General features: G+C 34.9%; 1 protein-coding gene across 1 annotated transcript in view; it reads left to right on the top strand.

Moving 5' to 3' along the window:
* The window catches only part of PNPLA8 (patatin like phospholipase domain containing 8), a 36,818-nt gene extending 19,736 nt beyond the window's left edge, over window positions 1-17,082 (top strand). Inside the window, exons 8-10 of the mRNA XM_037511672.2 lie at window positions 5,731-5,925; window positions 11,499-11,694; window positions 16,063-17,082. Of these exons, the coding sequence (XP_037367569.1) occupies window positions 5,731-5,925; window positions 11,499-11,694; window positions 16,063-16,337 (666 nt within the window). The 3' untranslated portion in view covers window positions 16,338-17,082. The remainder of the gene's footprint in view (window positions 1-5,730; window positions 5,926-11,498; window positions 11,695-16,062) is intronic.
* Window positions 17,083-17,483: the final 401 nt, after the last annotated feature.

The following is a 17,483-nucleotide window of genomic DNA, read 5'->3' as shown; positions in this document are numbered from 1 at the left end:
TCTGTGGAGATACAGATTATGATCATTTTCGATATGCACTAAAATATAAAAAATATTTGAGAGTATGACAGGCTGAAGATAAGGGCTGAAGTTAAGAATTTTTTATTTTTTTTTTAGTTTTAGTTTTTTTTTTATTATTTATTTATTTATTTATTTATTTATTTTTAAACAGAGGCATGTTTTTATTTATTTATTTGTTTGTTTGTTTTGTTTACACATGCACTGGGTACAGTCAGAAGCGCGGGAGGGTGAGAGAATTCACCAGAGCCAGAGCAGGGAGCAGAGCAGGCAGAAGGACCGAAGTACACTGCTGAGGGGAGCAGCGGGCGGCAGGAGAGGTCTGCGCGCCACGTGGGACCCTCCTCCGGTGGCCGGGGAGCAGCTGGGGATCGAACTGGCGCCACAGAGGCTGCGGGCAGCTTCGCAACCCAGCGCTCAACCGCTGCGCCACCAGGGAGGCCCTATTATTTTTTTAATAATAAATTTTATTTTTATATTCCCCATACAGTTGCAACCCCCCCTTTCTGATCCCAATCCCTCCCCTCCCGCCCCCCCCAAAAGTGTCTCTGTTTCATAGTTTTTTGTTGATTCTGATTTTCACTTTCTTATAGTTATTCATTTTCCTGGTCCCTTATTTAAGTTTTCTAGATTCCTGCTATGAGTGAGACCATCCGGTATTTTTCTTTTTCTTTTTGGCTTATTTCGCTGAGCATGATCCCTTCCAGCGCCATCCATATTGCTGCAAATTGCATGTGCTTATCTTTTTTGAATGCTGAGTAATATTCCATGGTGTATATGTACCACATCTTCTTGATCCAGTCATCTATTTTTGGGCATTTGGGCTGTTTCCAAATCTTAGCTATTGTAAACAGTGCTGCTATAAACATAGGGGTGCAGGTGTTCTTTGGAATTGATGTTTCTGTGTCCTTTGGGTAGATACCTAGGAGTGGAATTGCTGGATCATATGGAAGCTCTATGTTTAGTAGGTCCAGAAATCTCCACACAGCTCTCCATAGTGGTTGGACCAGTTTGCACTCCCACCAACAGTGCAGAAGAGTTCCTTTTTCTCCACACCCTCGCCAACATTTGTTGTTGCTAGTTTTTTTAATATGTGCCATTCTCACTGGTGTAAGAAGGTATCTCATGGTAGTTTTGATTTGCATTTCCCTGATGACAAGTGATGTTGAACATTTTTTCATATGTCTGTTGGCCATTTGCATTTCCTCTTCAGAGAAGTTTCTTTTTAGCTCTTCTGCCCATTTTTTAACTGGATTATTTTCTTTGTTGTTGTTGAGTCTCATCAGCTCTTTGCAGATTTTTGTGATCAGTCCTTTATCATGTTGGGTGCAAAAATGTTCTCCCAGTTGGTGGGGTTTCTCTTTGTTTTTGTTATTGTCTCTTTTGCTGTGCAGAAGCTCTTTAATTTGATGTAGTCCCAGCTGTTTATCTTTGCCTTCACTATCACTGCTTTGGGTGATGTGTCTGTAAAGATGTCTTTGATGTGCAAATCACGTAGTGTTTTGCCTATATTTCCTTCTATATATTTTATGGTTTCAGGTCTTATGTCTAGTTCTTTAATCCATTTTGAGTTGATTTTTGTGTATGGTGTGAGGTAGTGGTCAAGCTTCATTCTTTTGTATGTAGCGACCCAGTTTTCCCAGCACCATTTATTGAACAAACTTTCTTTGCTCCAATGCATAGTCTTTGCTCCTTTGTCAAAGATTAGTTGACCATAGATCTGTGGGTTTATTTCTGGATTTTCTATTCGATTCCATTGGTCTGTATGTCTGTTCTTGTTCCAATACCATGCAGTTTTGATTATTATGGCTTTGTAGTATAGTTTGAAGTCTGGGAGTGTGATGCCTCCATTTCCTTCTTTTTTTTCAGGAGAGCTTTGGCTATTCGGGGTTTTTGGTGATTCCATATGAATTTCATCAATAATTGTTCTATTTCTTTGAAGAATGACATTGAAATTTTGATTGGAATAGCATTGAATCTGTATATTGCTTTTGGTAGGATGGCCATTTTAATAATGTTTATTCTTCCAATCCATGAGCAGGGGATGTCTTTCCATTTCTTTGTGTCTTCTTCTATTTCTTTTAACAGTGTTTTATAGTTTTCTTTGTATAGGTCCTTTACCTCTTTTGTTAGATTTATTCCCAAATATTTGATTTTTTTTTGTTTCAATAATAAAGGGATGGTTTTTTTGATTTCTTCTTCTTCAGATTTATTGTTTGTGTATAGGAAGGCTACTGACTTTTGCGTGTTGATTTTGTATCCTGCCACTTTACTGAACTGATTGATTAGTTGAATTAGTTTTTCTGTGGAGTTTTTGGGGTTCTCTACGTATATTATCATATCATCTGCAAATAGTGATAGTTTGACTTCTTCTTTTCCTATTTGGATTCCTTGGATGTTTTTCTCTTGTCTTATTGCTCTGGCTAGGACTTCCAGTGTTGTATTGAAAAGCAGTGGTGAGAGTGGACATCCTTGTCTTGTTCCAGATCTTAATGGAATTGCTTTCAGCTTTTCACCATTGAGAATGATACTGGCTGTTGGCTTGTCATAGATGGCCTTTATGATGTTGAGGTACGTTCCTTGTATCCCAAGAATTTCAAGGGCTTTTATCATGAATGGGTGTTGCACTTTGTCGAAAGCTTTCTCAGCATCTATTGATATTATCATATGGTTTTTATATTTCTTTTTGTTGATGTGTTGGATAACGTTGATTGATTTTCGGATGTTAAACCATCCTTGTGTCCCTGGAATGAATCCTACTTGGTCGTGGTGAATTATCTTATGGATACATTGTTGGATTCTGATAGCTAAAATTTTATTGAGGATTTTTGCATCAGTGTTCATTAGGGAGATTGGCCTGTAGTTTTCCTTTTTTGTGTTGTCCTTGTTCGGTTTTGGTATTAGTGTAATGTTGGCTTCATAGAACGTGTTTGGTATTGTCCCTTCTCAATTTTTTGGAAGAGTTTGTGAAGAATAGGCACTAATTCGTCTCTGAATGTTTGGTAGAATTCATTTGTAAATCCATCAGGTCCTGGGCTTTTGTTTTTGGGGAGGTTTTTGATTACCATTTCAATTTCGCTGCTTGTAATTGGTCTGTTTAGGTGTTCTATTTCTTCTTTATCTAGCTTTGGGTGATTGTAGAGTTGTAGGAATTTGTCCATCTCCTCTAGATTGTTGAACTTGTTTCCATATAACTGTTCATAGTAGTTACTGATTATTCTTTTGATTTCTGCTGTGTCCGTTGTGATTTCTCCTCTTTCATTTGTGATCCTGTTTATTTGTGCTTTCTCCCTTTTTTCCTTTGTGAGCCTGGCTAGGGGTTTGTCTATTTTATTGATTTTTTCAAAGAACCAGCTCTTGGTTTCATTGATCTTTTGGATTGTATTTTTAGTTTCAATTTCATTTATTTCTGCTTTGGTTTTTATTATTTCTTTTCTTCTACTGGTTTTGGGGTTTTTTTTATTGTTCTTTTTCTAGATCTTTGAGCTTCGAGATTAGGTTGTTTCTTTGAGTTCTTTCTTGTTTCTTGATGTGACCTTCTATTGCTATATATTTTCCTCTTATTACTGCTTTTGCTGCATCCCATACATTTAGGATATTGGTGTCCTCCTTGTCATTCAATTCAAAGAATTTTTTAATTTCTTCTTTGATCTCCTCATTAGTCCAGTGGTCTTCCAGTAGTGTGGTTTTTAATCTCCATGAGATAGGAAAGTTCCTTGCCTTCCTTTTATGGTTTATTTGTAGTTTGATGCCTTCATGATCAGAAAAGATGGTTGGTATGATTTCAATCTTTGTGTATCTGTTGATGTTTGTCTTGTGCCCCAGTATATGATCGATCCTGGAGAATGATCCGTGTGCACTTGAGAAAAATGTGTACTCCGTTTTTTTGGGGTTTAGTGTTCTATAGATGTCTGTTAAGCCCAAATGCTCTAGGTCCTTATTTAGAGCTTTAGTTTCTTTACTTATTTTTTGTCTTGTTGATCTATCCATTGTTGATAGTGGTGTGTTGAAGTCTCCCACTACGTATGTGTTTTCTCTGATGTCTGTTTTCAGAGAGGACAACAGTTGTCTGATATATTTTGGTGCTCCTTCGTTTGGTGAGTATATGTTAATGAGTGTTATTTCTTCTTGAAATATTGTCCCCTTGATCATAATGTAATGACCATTGGGGTCTCTCTTTATTTTTTTTTGAGTTTGAGGTCTGTTTTATCTGATATAAGTATAGCTGTTCCTGCTTTCTTTTTTGGTCCATTTGCTTATAGGATTGTTTTCCATCCTTTAACTTTGAGCCTATTTTTATCTTTTGCAGCTAAATGTGTTTCCTGGAGACAGCAAAAGGTTGGGTTTTGTTTCTTAATCCAGGCTGCAACTCTTTGTCTTTTTATTGAAGAGTTTAGTCCATTTACATTTAGAGTTAATATTGATATGTTAGCATCTGTATTTGCCATTGTGTTTGTCTTTCCTTTGATTTTATTTATTTATTCTTTTAATAATTTTTTTTTTTTTTGGCCTTCTTTCGTTGTTATTCGTCCCTCTGAGGTTCTGGCTTTAGGATTCCTTGTAGTATTTTTTGGAGTGGGGGTTTAGTCTTAATGAAATTCCAGAGTTTCTGTTTGTCTGGGAAGGTCCTTATTCTTTCTTCATAGAGGAAGGAGAGCTTTGCGGGATAGATTATTCTTGGTTGGCATCTGTTTTCTTGGATTCTGTTGACTATGTCCCTCCACTCTCTCCTTGCCCGTAGTGTTTCTTCAGAGAAGTCTGATGTCAGCCTGATTGGTTTTCCTTTGAATGTTATCTGTTTCTTCCCTCTTGCCAGCTTCATTATTTTTTCCTTGTCCTGGATTCTTGGGAGCTTTACTATTATGTGTCTTGCTGTATTTTTCCTTTCGTCGTGGAAGTTTGGTGTTCTTCTTGCTTCTTGTATATCAATTTTCAGCTCCTTCTTCACATTTGGGAAGTTCTCTTCAATTATCTCCTGGAATATTTTCTCTGTTCCTACATCTCTCTCCTCTCCTTCTGGAATTCCTATAACTCTTATATTTCCTTTCCACATGGAGTCAGATAGTTCCCGAAGTCTTTCTTCATTCTTTTTCCTTTGTACTTCTCTTTCCTTTTCTGTTTTGCTTCTTTTTATTTCTGTGTCTTCAAGAGTACTTATTCGTTCTTCCATTTCATCTATTCTGCTTTCAACACATACCAATAAAAAAAATCTTGAGACCTGGAACAAAAGATTTTTAATAATCACCCAGATGCCAGTAATTAACCATAGTCAGAAAATCTTGGGTTTGTGTATTGTTAGAAGTTCAGTTACTAAAGTTATAATGCTATCAAAGAGCACAAAAACAAAGACTAATTTTTAAGTGATATGACAAAAACAATTACTCATCTTTAAGTAGTTTTTATTCATTTCTATTGTATCAATTATATAAAGGTCTGCAAATTTATACCTTTTTGAATGTCTTTAATCACAGTCAAAAATATCTTTTGTTATGGTTTTCTTTTAATATATTTCTTAAAACTGTCCCATCCTTGTATCTGTTTCCCCATAAAGAAATACATATTTTAAAAGGTTTGTTTTCCTTTGCTTAACATTAAGGTTAATCTTAAGGGTAAAACTGTAGATTGTTCGTTCATACAACTAAATAATACTTAATTTTTACAAGTTCCATTATACTGCTTATAATGCATAATGTTCACTTTTTAATCACCCAGGTAGCTGCTGTAAGTACTGTAGTAAACAGAGGGATAACACCTAAAGCTTTTGTGTTCAGAAACTATGGTCATTTTCCTGGAATCAGTTCTCACTATTCGGGAAGCTGTCAGTATAAAATGTGGCAGGCCATTCGAGCTTCATCTGCTGCTCCAGGCTATTTTGCAGAGTATGCATTGGGAAATGATCTTCATCAAGTAAGTTCATAGTATGTCTTATCTTTTTAAATTTCATGTGATTAAAAAGAATCAGAACTTACTAAATGTCACTGAATTTACAGAGGGATCAAACAAGAAGACTTTCTTCTTCATATTTCCATGTGGCAAAAAATGTATAGTACAAGATATTTTTGTTTGTTTTTCTTAAATTAACAAACTGCCTGACTTGAGCATATTTTAGGAAAGAATTTCTGTGTGTTTTAAAAAATGTTATTTATGTTCAATTATTACCATTTTATTTTTGGAAAAATGGACTTAATATGTATCATTGATCTTCCAAATGTGATAAACATCAAAAATGAAACTGCCCTTCAAAATGCAGAATCCAATCTGTTCAACAGTTTTGACAGACATACTTCGAAGAAGAGGCTATAAAACAATAATAATAGTAAAGACTCATTGTTAGCTATTGCCTGGCACTTATATATAGTCCTTTATAAGCACTGTCTCATTTAATCATCACTGCTTATGAGGTAGTAAGAGTTATTTCCCTTTCACACTTGAGAAATTGGAGTCAAGAAACATTAAGTAACTAGACTAGGGTCACAACTGACAAGTGACAGATTTCAGATAGTCTCTAACTTACTGTTTTTAAATATATGGAGTTGTGATCTATATAGTTGAATATTATTTCTGATAATTTGTTCATTTTCTGTTATGTAGACTCATTCATTTATTGTAAATATTTTCCCTTTCAAGTTTTCCACACTATTTGTAGAAATCTCAACTCATAACTTACACTACAGGACAAAAAAGAGTCAATAAAGCTTTTGAGCTGATGCTCCCAAATTACATACTTTTTTTTATATGCTTAATTTTTTATATGGTATCTCACTTCAAAGTTACCTGCTGGAGTCAACAGCCTTCACTTTCCTTGCTAAGAACTGAAGTATGCCCTCTTTGTCATTTGGGAATTCAGATCAATGTTGAGGAAAAAAACTAGCATCCTTGACAATGATTATCAGATACCATTCAAAGCTCATACATAGATTTGTATTAATTACATATCAACTATATGATTTTAATTTTCATGTGTTTGCTATAACTAAAGCATTTTCATTAACTTTTTTCTCATTTTATATAGTAGCTTAGATATATTTTAAAATGTTATAGTAGCTATCCCATTTGACTCTAGAAGTAATCTTTCTAGTTAAGAGATTAAGATAGGATTCTTTTTGCCTTTGGAGTCAATTCAAATTATTTCTTACTTTGTCAAATCAGTCATTGTTGAATTATGTAAGGCACTTCCCCTTCTCGCCTTTCTCGTCTTTCTTCCACCCCTGCAGGACAGAGAGTGTTAGCCCTTGAGTTTATTTCTGATACTGATTTTTAATTTTCACGTGTTGGCTTATTGGGGAAATAAAATTTTTCCTTAATATAGGGCTTGCTGACGTGGATGGAGCTAGAAGGAATTATACTCAGTGAAATAAGCCAGAATGAAAAAGAAAAATATCGGATGGTTTCACTTATAGCAGGAATATAGGGGAACCTAATAAGACATCAGTGTAAAAAACATAACAGTACAAAACACAGCAAAGCAAAAACAGACAATTATAAACCAGAGACATACTGCAGGGGAGGAGGAGGGAGAGCAGTGAGAGGGAGGGAGGGAGGAGCACAAGGGACTGTGGTGATGGTGCACGGGTGCATTGGGGAAGGAGATTCTGTGGGGACTCAATCTGAGGGGGTGGGGGGAAGCAAATATTGTCTAAAAAATGTAAAAAATGATAAACGTTAAAATAAAAAAATAATTTAAAAAAAAGAATACCCATATATATATATGGCTTGCTGTTTAACAGCGGTTTCTCCATAGTCTTAAAATTTTTCTCACCATGTCAGAAATGAAGAAATAATGTAAGTGATGTATTTCAAATATAATTGAGATTTATAACTTAAAACTTTAAGATGGCTGCCATGCTACACAATTGTAGTTTTGCCATATATTAGTGAGTATCAAACAAGTTACTGAATTTCATGACCAAATATTCTGAGAATTCAAAAAAAGATATTTTATTTGCTTTTTAATTCAGTGTTCTTTAAGATACATAAAACAAACTAATGTAAATTCAGTGGTTCTTTTTCCATTTCAGTTAGACTAGTGATAGTTGTTTTCATGCTTAGCCATTTTTACATTGATGACCATAATCTTTGAACTTAGGTTGAGGTATAGTTTAAAATAACTTTTTGTATGAATTTTATGTAAAGCATATAACCACATATATAGATAAGATACATCAGTAACTTGACACCAGAAAGATTGGCACATCTAATTTAATAAAAATATTCAAATGTAATCTGGAGTCTAAGCAAACCCTATTTAAGTACATTTTCCTTATTGCATATTCTCTTCCAATATTTGAAGAATTAGGGTATTTTTCCTCAAAAGACACCTTGAAAGATTGATAAGAATATTCTAAGGTATGAATGATCGTGATTGCTTAAACAAAGAAAATATTCACGCAAAGTTCCTTTCCAACCCTTCAGAAGTTGCCAAGAAGTTTAAAACTAAAATGTGGTACTTAATTATCTAAGTTATTTGAATAATTATATTCAGTTATTTCTAGTCTCATTTCTAAAGTCCCTTTTAACTGTCACATCTGACATATGTTTTAATGTATGCTACTTCATATCCTTTTTGGAATCAGGTAGGGTATAAATTATAGATTAATATTCTCCTTAAGCAGTTATTTAAAGTAATGCTATAATTAAGAAACATGAGTAGGTAGATGGATAGATTTCATTTGTCTTTGATTATAAAGAGTAGAATATTATATAGTATTGACCAGATTTATTACTTGTCCTAGAAAATTATAAAGTTGAAAGGATTGTTTTTTAGTTGCTTCTAAAGTATTACTTCTCTCTACCCTGCTTCTCCACCCCCACCCCCCACTGCTCAAGTAGCATCATATTCATCTTGAGTTAGTACTTTCGTATTTTAAGAAAATTATCCCTCTCTCTCCTTAATGACTTTATTGAGATGTAATTAATAGGCAGCAACTGCATGTATTTGATCTATACAGTTTGATGAGTTTGGACATATGCATTTCCCTTTTCACTCATCTTTTCCCATCTCTACATCCAAAATTACATCATTCATGTTCTGGCTTTAGAGATTCTGATAAATTAATTTGCACTAAAGATTTTGATGACTGATTGTAATATATTATTTCTTTTAAGCCTTATTTACATTTTAAAAGGTTATATTCAGAATTCAGAATACATTAACCTAAAAGGAATTATGATATTTCATACAAATTTTCCAGATAATGTTTTTAGCAGAAAGCGCCTGCCAAATTATGCCTGTGCTAGGCCACAATTAGTCGTTTTCATTATAACACAGCAAAAATGTGCTGAGTGTTAATAAGTGCCATGCACTGTGTTAGTCCTAAAAATATAAAGGTTTTGAGAATCTGTGTCTTGAATCCTACCCTCCAAAAGCTCAAGCTAGAAGAATATAAACTTAGTTATAGACTGAGATGACTAAATTAATTTTAATAAAAATGTGCAGAAATAAGAAGTCATAAAGAAGATGTGACTTACCAGAAGGAAAAGAAAAATATCGAATGGTTTCACTTGTAGGAGGAATATAGGGGAACCAAATAAGGCATCAGGAAAGAAAATAATAACAATAAAAAACACAACACAACAAACAAAAATATACAGACAACTATTAATCAGAGACATTCTTCAGGGGAGGAGGTGAACGAGGGATCGAAACAAGGGAGGGAGGAGTACAGGGAACTGAGGTGATGGTGCACGCGTGCATTGCTGGTGGAATTTCTATGGGGACTGCACCTGAGAAAAGAAAGCAAACATTGTTTTAAAAAAAAGAATGATATAAATATATATAAATATTAAATAATAAAAAAGAATATGTGAATTATAATATCAGAGTTGGCTTTATGAAAGTTTTCATCTGAGTTGATGTATAAAGAATAGTTGACTAAGATGGGAAACAAGATAGGGGGATGGGTAGTGACTGCTTGCTTAATGATTACAAAGTTTTTGTTTGGGGTAATGAAAACATTTTGGGACTAGATAGTGGTGATGTTTATAAAACATTCTGAAGGTAATTATTATTAAAAATGGTTAAAAGGACCAGTTTTAAGTTACATATCTTCTATCATATAAAAAACCAAAATGTTTAAACCCTAAAATCATAAGATGCTGAGGTTAGATGATTAAGAGGTATTGGCATCGTTATTTTCTGGTAGGTAATGATGAGGAAGTATTTAATCTAAAATATTCAGATGGGGCCTCCCTGGTGGTACAAGGGGTTAAGACGCAACCTATGTAGCTATTTGTATCCACTGCAGCACGAGTTCGATCCCCAGCCAGGGAGCTACCCACATGGCGTAGCAGACCTCTTCTGTCTTCACCTGCTGCTCCCCTCAATGGTGTATTTCAGTCAATCTGCCTGTTCTGTTCCCCACTTTATCTCTGTGAATCCTCTCACCCCCCCCCAACACCTCTGGCCTGTATCCCAGTTCTTGTATGTATAAATAAATCTTTAAAAAAATAAAATATTCAGATGATTATTAGAAGTTATACATACATTAATTAGAGAATTTAGGATAAGCATAGTTTAATGAAAGAGAACCTTTTTGCTGGATTAGAAATGAAATATGTTTCCTCTATTTTGGGATACAGGCATCATTCTAATGTCCTCTTATAGAGAAACATTGGAAGGACTAAGTTAAAAACTGTACTTGAGGAAAAGTTTAAGAAATAACTTTATTGGTATCTACATTTTTAGGAATCAGGTAGATTTCTACAGTTGAATAATACAAATACCTTGCCAATTTATGACTTTTCAGTATATATAAAGATTACTAATATTAAAAAGAATATTCCTCTCAACTGCTTGTGAACAAACTGATATATCTGAATAATGGACTAATACTCAGCAATAAAAAGGAATGAATTAAGAATTAATGACAGCACAGTGACATGGATGATCTAAAAAGCCTTATTCTAGAAACCAGACTCTAAAGACTCAGTACTGTGTAATTCCATTTATTTTGAGAAAAAGAGCTGAAGTGTGACTTTGAAGAATAGATGGAAGAATAGATTTTACAGAGAAGAAGATTGAGAAACTGAGGGTCCAAGGTTTTGTAAAAATAGAAAGTCACCTGGGTAATATAAGAAATTTTGATCCTTTTCTATCTTTGTAGATAGAAAACTGCAAATAATTCAAAAATAGCTAGACTCTAGGATTAAATGATGACCAATTCTGTGTAGCTTCAAAATGCAAAATCTGCAATTAATAAGTAAAAGTTACAGGGAGGAAGACTTGAGTTTATTAATTTTCTAGCAGTTTATAGCTTTTCGAAATGGAATGGATATATTAAGTGAGGTTTACCCCAGGAATGCATGACTGGTTTATATTTTTATTCTGTTACATTTTGTCATCCTCCATCAGCATGTTTTACCTTTCTTTCCTTTTGAATTCTTAAGAATATTTTGGTTATTGATAAACTAGTTAGTTCTGAATTATATGCAGTTTTCTTTCAAGAGTTCTGAACTATATTTGCTTGACTTACGTTTTGCAGGATGGAGGTCTGCTTCTGAATAACCCCTCAGCGTTAGCAATGCATGAATGTAAATGTCTCTGGCCAGAGGTCCCATTAGAGTGCATCGTGTCCCTGGGTACTGGGCGCTATGAGAGTGATGTGAGGAACAACGTGACCTACACCAGCTTGAAAACGAAGCTTTCGAATGTCATCAACAGTGCTACAGACACAGAAGGTGAGTCTGCTTGCTTCCAACCTTAAAGCACTTTATTTTTTTTTCTTTTTTTAAATTAGGTTTTATTTTTATTTGTATTTATTTATTTTTTGGTGGGACCCTCGCTGGCAGCCGGGGAACGAACCAGCACTGCAGAGGCTGCTGGCAGCCTCTCAGCCCAACGCTCAACCACTGCGCCACCAGGGGAGGCCCCTTTGAAGCACTTTAACGTCTAGAATTTATTTTAACTTTCTAGAGTTTTTGGTAGAGTGTGTTGTGTTTATTATGCAGGCTCAGGAAGGAGACGCACACGGAAGCAAGTCTTCCATTGTTTCCTTTTTTTCCCTCACCCATTTCTTTTAGTGAACCTAGACTAGAGACTGTTCTCCATCTGAGAGCTAGTCAGTGAAGTGAACTCTAAGATGAACTCTTAGAGGGTGAACTCTAAGATGCATGTCCCATCGTAATTTAAGAAACAGGGAAAAGAAAAGGAATCAGATTGGTTAAAATACATATGTGATAACAGTAAGAAAATTAAAAATATACTTAGGGAATTAGATAATTTAGTAACATGGACAACACCTGGATTTATACAAAGTCTCTGCTTCTGTCCTGTGCTCTTATAATCTAGTCTTCATATGAAGACCTAGGTGATCCTTTTAATTGTAAATAAAAAGTCATATATTTTCCCTGCCCAGACCTTCACAATTAGAAGCAAAATTCAGATGTCACACACACTGAAATTTACTGGGCCCTGTAACACCTAGCCTTCCCGCTCTGCCAGAATGTGCCCCTTGTGCAAAGTGTACTCAGCTGCATTTTAAATCTTGCTGTTCTTCATGCTAAGAACCTAAGAGGCCTCAGGGTCTCTGTGGTTACTACATTCTCTCTTTAAGCCCCCGCCCTCTGCCTTAGATATATGATTCTCTCCCTTAATTCAGGTCTCTGCTCAGGTGTCACTTCCTCAGAGTGACCTTTCCTGACCACTCTCCAACCCCCTCACCATCTCACTCTAATCCTGTATCCTGCTTTTCCCCCCTGCCTCTTAAAGCATTTATCTCATCTCCTTGTTAAAGTGCTTGTTTCTCTGTTCCACAAGAGCGTAAGACAGGTGCCTATCCAGTTCACTCAATGCCTGGCATATAAGGAGGAAGTCAGTGAGGATTTGTTGAATTTCTAGTTTTGACCTTGAGGTATAGATCTCCTTATTTTACCGTATTAACAATTTTTAGGTTCTATGTGAAATCTGTTAATAAATTTCTAAAAGGAGTTACTCCCACTTAATGACTTGCTTCTAAATTTAATTCTTCTAGTGTATCATCATGTTGTTGACCGAGCCATTAGCCTCTGTGAAGCTCCTCACTGAGGATTTTCTTAAATCTATTAATTGATAACATAAGAAAAGTTGATATAGTGGGTTTTTCACTATCTGAAAGTTTGTTTCCAGATCAATGAAATATTCTTACCATAAACCACCTGACGAGAAAAAGATAACTTTAATCAGTCGTTCTCATAATAATTAAATGTTTATCTCCTACAAACCATGTGATGCACTCATTTGAAATTTTTAAGAAGCATGCAATGGTCTCATAGTGTACTTACACTCTAGTTAATGAAGAGTTAGAGTGAAATATTTACACTAATTGATTCTAAATGGTTATTGACCTACAAAGACAGTTTTCTTTGGTTTCATTTAATATGTCATAAATTGCTAAATGGTGAATAGTTGTAGATGATTACCACTATGAATGAGGAAAAGGTGTGAGAAAACTAGATTGTTGTAGACAGTATACAAGAAGTAAATTTAACTTGACACAGTTCTTAAAGCATACATAGGGTTTGAACATTTGAAAAGGTTAAGACTTCCATTTCTGACCATGACAGGATAATAGGAACCATATATCTCTTCTCATTCTAAACAGTCAGTATAGTGGACAAAACAATGGCATGTCGATTAGAAATAAGGAAATAAAACTTTTTGTATTGCTTACATGGTTTTCTATGTTGACAATCCTAAGGGATCGAAAAATAAGCTAGAACTAATAAGTGAGTATAGCAAGTTGAAGCATGAATACAGGGTCAGTAAAACAGGTGTAATTTCTGCATACAATTGGAAATTGAAATTGAATATATACAAGTATAGATACTAGAACAGTGAAAGCTATACATACAGAGAGATATTTAAGGGCCTAAATAAATGAATAGATAATTACACCATGCTCTTTAATTGGAAATTTCTATATTGTTACAATAGCAGACCCCAAAATTGATCTATTAACTCCATACGATTGCTATAAAACACCGAATGAGTTTTTTTTCTGGGATAGAGATTCCCAGATGACTATAAATGCATATGGATATGAACAGGACTTAGCGTACTCTAACGGATTTTTAAAAGGAACCAAATTGGAGGACTTATACTCTGATTAAAAGACAGTAGAACTAGGGCCTCCCCAGTGGCGCAGCGGTTGAGCGCTGGGTTGCGAAGCTGCCCGCAGCAGCCTGTGCAGCGCCGGTTCAATCCCCGGCTGCTCCCTGGCCGCCGGAGGAGGGTCCCACATGGCGTGCAGACCTCTCCTGCTGCCCGCTGCTCCCCTCCGCAGTGTACTTCGGTCCTTCTGCCTGCTCTGCTCCCCGCTCTGGCTCTGGTGAATTTTCTCACCCTCCCGCGCTTCTGACTGTACCCAGTGCTTGTATAAATAAATAAATAAATAATTCTTTAAAAAAAAAAAAAAAAAAACAGTAGAACTATCGAAAGCATGGACTATAGTATTTGCATAAGATAGAAATCTGTATCAGTGGTACCTAATAAGAGTACAAAAACTGAACCATATATGTGAATTTGAAATATTTTTTTCTTTTTTGATTCTGCTTCAGACTTCTTTGTACAAATGGCACAGAAAAACGCTATTCAATAAGAAATGGATAGTCTTTTTCAACAGAAAAGATAGACTAGTGGGCAGTTAGATAACTGTATTCATAAAAATTGAAATTTGATCCTTCATACAGATATAAAAATTAACTTGCATTAGATTGTAGACCTAAGTATAAGTGCTAAATCTATAAAATTTCTAGAAGAATATCCTGCAGAAAATTTTAATGACTTCAGGTTGAGTAAAGATTCCTTAAAGAGGATTCAAAGTACATGAACCAAAAAAGGGAAAAAGAGAAATTAAACTTCACCAAATTATAAATTTTGCCCTTCAAAGGACAATTTCAATAAAATGAAAAGATAAAGACTGAGAGAAAACATTTATCAGAACCAAATATTAGATCCAAAATATGTAGAGAATTCTTACATATATAAAAAATAAAATAAGTAATTCAGTGGGAAAAATGGGCAAAATTTTGAACAGTAATTTCATTGAAGATTACAGGTGAGGATCAGCACAATTTCTGCACTGGCAAAAGGCAGCTTCTGCCCGCCTATGATTATGCAGGTACCTCTCTTTTTCTGGTTTTCCTAGTGAACCTGCCCTTTTAAAATGTTAAAAAAAAAAAAAAAGATTACAGGTGGCTAATAAGCACATGAAAGGCTATTCCACTTTATTGATCATTATAGAAATACAAATTAAATCCATGAACTGTAACTGTATACATCCTCTATAATGGTTAGTATTAAGTCTGGCAATACCAAGTTTTGGCAAATATGTGGAGAAGTGGCAGCGAGCTCTGCTACATTAATGATTGGAATGATAGATGATATAGCCATATGGAAAACAGAATGGTAGTACTTTAAAAGATAATCATATATTTTTATCGCATAACCAAGCATTTTAATCCCCAGGTAGTTATTCAATGGAAAGGAAATCATATGTCCACAAAAAGACTTAATTTGTGTAAAATACTTACAGCAGAATTATCCCTAGTAGCTGAAAACTGGAGAGAATGAGAACTGGAGAGACCAGATTGTATTGTTCCTGTACAATGGAAAAGTGCCCAATGATAAAGAGGAACAATTGATACGTGCTATAACATGGATGAATCGCAAAAGCATTTTGCTAAGTATAAGAAGCTAGACACAAAGAAGAGCTATATGCTTAGGATTTTGTTTACATGGAATTCTAGAAAAAGCAAAGGGTAAGGGGAGAACAATTATAAAAGACACATGAAGGAACTTTTGGGGGTGATGGCAATGCTCTGTCATGATTGTTGTGGTTATACACGTGTGTACTTTTGTCAAAACTTGTCTCGTTACTTGGAGAGATAAATTTCATTTTGTCATTGTAATTATGGATTCCTACCCCTATTAATTGGCTGAAGTGATGAAATGAGCTAAGTTTCGTAATTATCCCTAAAAGAAGAAATTTTTGAATAAAGATAAAATTAGATCATTGCCCAGTAACTCAGTTGTCTTCCACCCTAACCTCTCTTTGTTTATTTTAACAGAAGTCCATGTAATGCTTGATAGCCTATTACCGCCTGACACCTATTTTAGATTCAATCCTGTAATGTGTGAAAACATACCTCTCGATGAAAATCGAAACGAAAAGTTGGATCAGCTGCAGGTGGAAGGTATGAAGTACATAGAAAGAAATGAAGAAAAAATGGCAAAGCTTGCAAAAATCCTAAGTCAAGAAAAAACAACTCTGCAAAAATTTAATGATTGGATAAAACTGAAAACAGACATGTATGAAGGTCTTCCATTCTTTTCAAAATTGTGATGAGTGCATATAATATTGTCATAAATGAAGTACTGTTTATAAAAGCCACCAAATTAAATAACGAATTGTGGGGTTCCGCATGATTAATTGTGAAATACTTGGGAATTCTGGAAAAGACAGTGCTTGGATCAGCTTGCACATCACAAAAAAAGGTATCCTGGATTATAAAATTCTTACAGGAATTGGATTTTTATGACTAGGCTTTAGGAATTTTATTGTGCTAGTTGTTTTTAGTAGATATTGGTGTTATATTGTTTGATGTTTGAAAATTTGCTAATATATGTGCCAAACAAGACCTGAAAACTATCATATTATGCTTTGTATTTTTGCTTTATTCGCCATAATCATGTTGAAATTATTTGCTCATTGATTATCTTATGAAAATCCACCAGTGGAAAAGCTAATTTATTTTCAAATTTACATTGTTTATTTTTTTCACTAACTACACACAAATGTTACCTTTTACTGCAATATCTAAACGTATACAGAAAAGTGGAATTTTCTCTATCAGAGAACTTTTACATTTAAAATATGAAAGAACCAGATACAGTTTTCTATTCAAAATTTGCTTATTTCAGCATTGTTTGATTGAAAAGACTAGGTGAATTTCCAACCACATTTTCCTCCTGAAATTTCAAAATAATGTTGTATGTTAACTTTTCTAGCTCTAGCTTATCATTCACTGTTATAAAATTATTTGAATTTACTGTGAAAATACCCTATCATTAACAAAAATAAACTATTGAAATAATCTATTGTTAAAAGCTAATGTCATTTTTAAATTAACTACTGCTCACACTAATGTGGTTCCTCATCTTTTTGTAGCATTTGAATACATTTGTCAACAGTGCTTTTTTTTTTTTTAAAGATTTATTTATTTATTTTTTATGCATACAAGAGCTGGATGCAGGCCCGGGGAGGGGGTTAGTGAGAGGATTCACCAGAGATAGAGTGGGGAGCAGAACAGGCAGATGTACTGAAAGCCACTGCTAAGGGGAGCAGTGGGCGAGACAGGAGAGGTCTGCTGCACCATGTGAGTCAGCTCCCTGGCCGGGGATCAATGTCGTGCTGCAGTGGCTGCAGATAGCTTCATAGTGCTGCGACTTAACCCCTAGCTCCACCAAGGAGGCCCTCAACAGTATGCTT

This window comes from Talpa occidentalis, unplaced genomic scaffold, assembly GCF_014898055.3.
Source record: "Talpa occidentalis isolate TD23 unplaced genomic scaffold, MPIMG_talOcc4v2.1, whole genome shotgun sequence".
Classification (NCBI taxonomy): Eukaryota; Metazoa; Chordata; class Mammalia; order Eulipotyphla; family Talpidae; genus Talpa; species Talpa occidentalis.
The sequence above is the reverse complement of the archived record's forward strand: the minus strand, read 5'-3'. Positions and strand labels throughout refer to the sequence as shown.